The following is a 6,469-nucleotide window of genomic DNA, read 5'->3' as shown; positions in this document are numbered from 1 at the left end:
TACACGGTCACACCGCTGTCCTCTGAGATATGCTACATACCCATCCAGAGATAAATGCACACTTCTAGTTATTGCTTGGGTAATAAGCGTTCTAAGACCTAATCCACCGAAATATTTAGAAAAAAAGGAAGGAGGAAAAAAAAAACACATGCACACACTTACTTTTAAATTATATTTGGCAAAATCAGCACATTTTAAATAACATTTTTTAAATGCAATATGTATTGGTTCCCCACACTTGGGAAAAATATATAGCCAGGAAATGCAGCTCAAGTGGAGAAACGGGTGAGCGTGACAGGAGAGGTTGCACGTCACAGAGTGCATGTTGCATTAAGAGCACAGAGAACCCAACGTATTTCTTTTATGGAAATGCTGCATATGTCCCAGTGTAGCAGCTGCTTGGCCAGGCCTCATAAAAGCAGGTAACAACTTGGCAGTGCACCTTCGGGTGCAGTTTATCAGCAAAATATATTATAGCATCTTAAATTCAACAATGGATTCTTTACAGTATTAGGAAGTATGAGACTCTAATCGCATTACTGTTCTCCACACTGCTCAGTCAAGGCTTCCTCTAATACACAGCCCTGGCTGGTAACAGATATCGACCCAATACAGGGCCAGACAGAAATTAGGCCATGACCATATTTAAGTGAGGCTGGAGCCAGCTAAACAAGGCCAAGACTCCCATACCTCGCTGACCACACAAGACCTTAGCAGCAGTGCGGCACTGACCCGTACAATATTCAGAGAGGAGCTCATAGACTGCAAAAACAGGAAGGAAACACCGACTCGCAAGTAGCCAAGATCCTACCAAAGACAGAGTCCCGATCTGCAGTTACACATCTGCACTGTCAATGACAAGAATCTTCTGAGTTCTCCGGTGTTATCTCTGGCTCCTCATCGGAGAGGTCCGCCCGTGTCTCCAGAGCTCCATACGAGGCATGAGCAGGAGAGGCCAGGGGGGTGAGTTCTTGATCCTGCAGGACTGAGGCCATAAATGCCTAAACAAAAGAAACATTACAAAAAAAGGTTTCACTACACAACATATTAATGAATTAAATCTGAATGGCAACTTGAGACTATAATAGCAGATTCGGAAAAAATTATCCCACTTGGCTACTGGCCCAGCTTGGCAAATTTGTCCATCTGAATATTATTTGCTTAAATATAGGGCACCAGACAAGGTAGGAGAAAAATTGGAAGGAGCAAAGTTGATTGTAGTCATGATTTGGATGGCGGAGAGATTATAAGTTTACAGTAAGATTCTGCTCGTGTACACTCGAAACGGAGCTATGATACTCACATTGGATTGGATGGCGGAAGAGATACTGCTACGTTCTGCATCCTGAATAATCCCATCAGCCTGCTCTGACATCTGTGGGATAGAGGAGGAAGAAGAAAAAATAATAATGAATGCGGGTTGGTGAAACAGGTTTTCTGGAGAGGTAAAGGGTTATTAGGTATCCTGTTCCAGTAGTGGAAAGAGGTAATTTCCTCACCTGATAACTGGATGGTCTCTTTGGTTGTAGCTGCTGCAGACAGAGTCCAAAAATGGAGAATAGCAAACATAGGAGAAGGGAGGCAAATGTGAATAGAGTAACAGGATGTGTGGTACCTGAGGGGGAGAGAGAAAATGAGTCCAGAGGCAGCCTGACACTGGCGTAACGAAGTATGCCAACAGAATTACTCTGAATAGCACTGCGGTGTACAGCCTGCTTTTTAAAACCACTAAAAATAAATGTAACAAAATCCACCCGCACTAGTTATTTTGAATCACTTGCTTTGTCATTAAATTAACCAGGGGAAAACAAAGTTCCCTTTGCACCTGCCAGTTTTGATACAGTGGCCGTTTTGTTTAAAATAAAACAACAAAATTATAATCCAATGTCTCTGGTGATGGATAGTCAAATATTAAACCAGTCAGCAGACTTTGAATTAACACTGTATAGACAATATGTACACATCACAACTAGACTGAGGTGATGCGCTCAGTGCCTTTAAAGAGATATTCTAAGCACTATAAAAAAAACGACAGTTAACAGTAGTGGTTATGGTGCTATCCCCACAGTAAAATTTTAAAGAGTTTACTAACAGATTAACACTTACCCAGCCCGATGGGTCACTTGCAGTCCTTCTGGTCTATGAGTGTCAGTGGACACTTCTCAGCCAATGAAAAATGGCCACAATTGGTGTGTTGCTAACGTGGAAGTAAGTGACTAATTTAGCACATCAGTGCAGACCAGAAGGACTGTGGGTGCTAGACAGAGCGAGGAAGGTGTCAAGCTGTTTAGGTGCTGTAGTTTATTTATTAATTAATTATCACGGCGTTCTTACCGAGACGTAGCAAAGAGAAGAAGAGGAGCCAAAACATGCAGAGGATTGGTGCTGCAAGCAGTTGCTGGGCGGCAGCCCTATGAAGATGGGGGCTCAACTTCGTAGGAATGTACGCGTAATAAATATTGTAGCGGTCGGTCATGTGTTTCAGCAGCAGGTACAGGAGGCCTAAGGCACAGAAAATATGCAATTGCACTTAGAACAGATACCATGTTGGCAAGGGATGAGAATTATAATGGCTTGAGGGAAAGGGTATTATACGGACAAAAAAGGATGCACGGAAAAAAATGAACCGAGAAATGCAGCATTGTAATGACTGGGGAGAAAAAAACACTAAGATTTGCAGCCATCAAATTTCTCACATCTATTTTTGCCATTGATCCAAAAGAAAGAAAAAAAAAAACAGTTTGAAGTGCTTCTTCTCAGTTTTGTAACAAACACACAAAAATAAATCTCTCGGCCCCAGAATGGCAGTCAGATCTCCTTGGATAAAGAAACAGTTATAGCACTGAATATAAGGCAAAGAACAAGGGAAAATCAGAATAGAGAGAATGTCATGCAAAAATTAGCTGTCTCCGCTTACCAAAGGGGACAATGATGGGACAAGTGATACTATACGTCATCACCACGGAAAAGACACAAGTGGTCCAAGCATATTCAAGACCGAACTGGAATTCGTATGCATGATTCTGTAATAAGAAATCTCCCCATTAGATCCTAAATTTAATTCCAGCATTACAGCATCTCCCCTAATGATCACACTCTTACTCGTTTGACGTGTAAACGGTCAGCTTCCGTCTTAGATAAACACAGACGTGTAGCGTAGACAGTCAGCCCAGGGATGCGAAGCAGCTCCATAGCTGTGCCAATCAGGCTTGCGGTTATCACATAATTTACAAAGAACGCACCATTATCAGGGAGAAAGACACACCTGGAACACCAGCAGACAGGTATAAGGGAACAGATACACAGCAAACAATATGGAGTGGTATTGAAAGTACATAATTATAGTGATATGTAATCTGGAAAGATATATGGTCCAGGGTAATAGGACAGGTATTTCTAATAGCAAAATTATCTAATTATTTACACATGCACAGTCTAAGACGCAGCAAAAAAAATCTAATGTTGCTGGCACTCAGCTGTTTGGGGTGCAGGTATCAGGGTCAACCCCCAAAAGGTATCCTTACAATAATATTTAAATTCAAATTATGCTGCACTCTCTTAAGCAGAAAGGAATTGAGGAATAATTACAGCAAACCACATTTAAATAACAAACAAGATGACTGGACAATCCAAAGATAGCATAACCTAGGGACTACTCTGTCTTATGGACAAGCCTGAGGTTGACAAAATGCGAAGGTGAACCGTCAACATTTGTCCAATCCCAGCAGCCATCACAAGTGACAGCTGTGGGATTCAGGCATAATTGTATGGGGGCCTCCTGCTGTCTTGCAGGAACCGTCATTGACCTCAGTGCTGTACTCTTTCACAAGCGCAATATTACAGCACTGACTCTGGTCCTGTCACCAGAAGCTCCAGGAGTTGAAGAGGACCTACAAGAGGAGGATGGCAGAACGCACGAGGGACAGTTTGAGGTAAGTAAAACTTACCTTCCCCTGCTGCCTATGGCCACTGGACCCTGATTGGATTTGTACCGGTAATTTTCTAAGGTATTTTCTAAATAAGCTGTGAGTTTGCCTTAACACAGGATGATGTCAAAACAATTGCCTTACGTGCCACCAATTCTGTGAAGCAGTGAAAATATTAAATCAGCATTACATCCAGTTGGAGATACATAGCCTTCCTTATCAGAAATGCATTCCATTGAGCACAATTACAAAGGAATAATATGTTAACATTAACGTATTTATTGCAGAGATAGGGATTTGCACAAGAAAGATAAATCTATATCTGTAATCCTTTGTAATAGTTTTTTTTTCCAGTCGAGATGTTCATTTTTGCTTAGAAAAAAATTTAAAATTAAATTCTTGTTTTTTCCCCTCAATATAAATGACTGTCCTTAATTAAAAGGTTGTTAAAGCCATAAGTCCTCCTAAGGAACTACTCTGTTTGTTTAAATAATGCTAGGGGCCATAGAAGGGACAAGTGAGTCCCAAGCGTAGCTCCGGAACCAAACCATCCAGAAGAGTAGAGGCCACCAGAGAATTGTGAGAGTTATTGGAAATTCCAGGGTTCCCAAGTTTGACTGAGGTCCATTTATGCATTTTTTTAAAACAAACTTTGTAGTCCCTTCGGAGGACTGTGTTTTTTATTTTGTACGTTTTTTTATATTTTCACTACCTCACACAAATGGCGGCACATAGGGCAATTGTTTTGATATCAACCAGTGTTAAGAGAAACTTGATTTGCTGTATTATTCACCAAAAATCTTTTACGAATACCCTAGTTAGAAAAAAAACAACAATTATGCATGGTTGGCGGATATTGTTTTGAATGAGAATGTGTGGTATCATTTTACTTAAAACAAGATGCAACAGAGAGCGCCTCTCTGCAGTAACACATACGTACTGGAATTTCATGTTCGGAGAATCCAGAAAATGATTATCAAATAACCAGCGAAAAAACAGATCCAAGCTGCAAGGGGAAAGAGAAATAGTTTAGGAGATTAGCAAAAGTGACATGGAGCGAAAATTAGGGAGGTATATGGCCAAATCTTAAACGTACAGGTGAATACAGAATAAAGGGGTGCAGTAATTAGGCAGAGGGAAGGGACACGGTTTGATAGAGGAGAAAGACAGCATAGAGGGAAGTCAACTTCAAGGAGATTGAAGAAGAGGGAAGTGGAGGAGAGCATGAGTGAGAAGCAGAACAAGGAGGGAAGTCAGTAAGTAGGAAGAAGGACAAGGGAAGTGGGGATCCAGAAAGCGGAACATGTGGCTGTGCAGGAATGCAAGTTGCTGGTTGGAAAGTACCTGGTCAGACCCAGAGAAGGCAGGATAATAACCATGAATACGAGGAAGAAGTAACACTTGTGCATTGTCAGCCGATTCTCATTGGACCTAGCATCAAAACAAAACAAAAGCACTTTAGATAAAATAATAAAAATGAAATGTAAATTATCCTTCAAATCATCTTTTAGCCGACGAGGTTAAAACAAGGTAATTTAAAGATGCATTGGATGTATTAAGCACTACCAGCTTAAATATTAGCTTGCAGATTTTAGGATGGATCAAATTATTTGTGGTTTGGGGGGGGGGGGCCGGACCGCCAAGCTGGACGGTCGCAAGCAGGATCAGCTCCTGCAATGCATCAGCGTATAAGCTTTAAAATCATGATTTTCAACTTAAAAACAGACCAACAGCGATGGTCCTCAGCGCAGAAGGAACACTGGATCCAGGGAGAGGCTGGCTCCTCGAGCTTCAGTCCCCTGGAGAAGAAATCTTTTATGTCCCAGGTGGGGCCTTCTCCGCCGGTGAGTGGGGCGGACGGCCGCTGCCCCGCTATTCTGCCTAACGGAGCCCAGCCAGAGACCAAAACCCGCGTGGACCTGGCCCTGTTCCCCCCCTATGGACCGGCGGGGGTGATCCCAGTCCTCACCCTGTGGTACCGACCACGGCGACGCAACTTAGGCCCAGCAACAACACCACCTTGATCTGCAGCCAGAGCGGTGCACCTAAAATGGCGGGCGCCATGTGCGCAGGAGGCAGAGGGAAGACCTGCTCTCTCCCCGTGCTCACAGCAACCAGCGCGGCTCCCGGGCACAAGCCTGATGGGCTCGCGGCCTTCCTACCCTGCAACACAAACAAACGGAAGAACCCTCACCTGTCTCCGCAGCAATCCAAACCAGCGGCAAGCAGGACAGGCGATCCAACCAAGCTGCTGACAGCTGCTGCACCGAAGAAACGAAACACCACACAACGACCTTTCCCGTCAGGGACAACCGATCCTGCCGCCAAGCGAGGTACTCCTGCAAAGGGGCCGACCCCATACTCGCCTTACACCCATCTTGTATTACGACGGCCCCGAAAAATCCAGCGGGAAAAACAGCGGCAAGTTTTCTCGGACAACGTTCAGCTTCCTACCTTGGCGGACATTAGCCTCCTGATTAACAAATATGGCAGGCCCAACTTACCACAGCTGCAGCCCAAGGGAGCCCAGCGAGGAGTTCAAC

General features: G+C 43.6%; 1 protein-coding gene across 2 annotated transcripts in view; it reads right to left on the bottom strand.

Moving 5' to 3' along the window:
• Nucleotides 1-162: 162 nt before the first annotated feature.
• Nucleotides 163-6,469, bottom strand: part of TMEM63C (transmembrane protein 63C) — a 52,094-nt gene continuing 45,787 nt past the window's right edge. For both annotated transcript variants that reach the window (XM_063439634.1, XM_063439635.1), the window contains 8 exons: nt 5,271-5,357; nt 4,867-4,932; nt 3,103-3,265; nt 2,918-3,023; nt 2,335-2,502; nt 1,500-1,615; nt 1,304-1,375; nt 163-1,001 (listed from right to left, as the gene is read on the bottom strand). In XM_063439634.1, the coding sequence (XP_063295704.1) occupies nt 852-1,001; nt 1,304-1,375; nt 1,500-1,615; nt 2,335-2,502; nt 2,918-3,023; nt 3,103-3,265; nt 4,867-4,932; nt 5,271-5,357 (928 nt within the window). In that variant the 3' untranslated portion in view covers nt 163-851. The remainder of the gene's footprint in view (nt 1,002-1,303; nt 1,376-1,499; nt 1,616-2,334; nt 2,503-2,917; nt 3,024-3,102; nt 3,266-4,866; nt 4,933-5,270; nt 5,358-6,469) is intronic.

Source organism: Pelobates fuscus, chromosome 13, assembly GCF_036172605.1.
Source record: "Pelobates fuscus isolate aPelFus1 chromosome 13, aPelFus1.pri, whole genome shotgun sequence".
Taxonomy (NCBI): Eukaryota; Metazoa; Chordata; class Amphibia; order Anura; family Pelobatidae; genus Pelobates; species Pelobates fuscus.
This window is presented reverse-complemented; position numbering and strand designations above follow the sequence as displayed.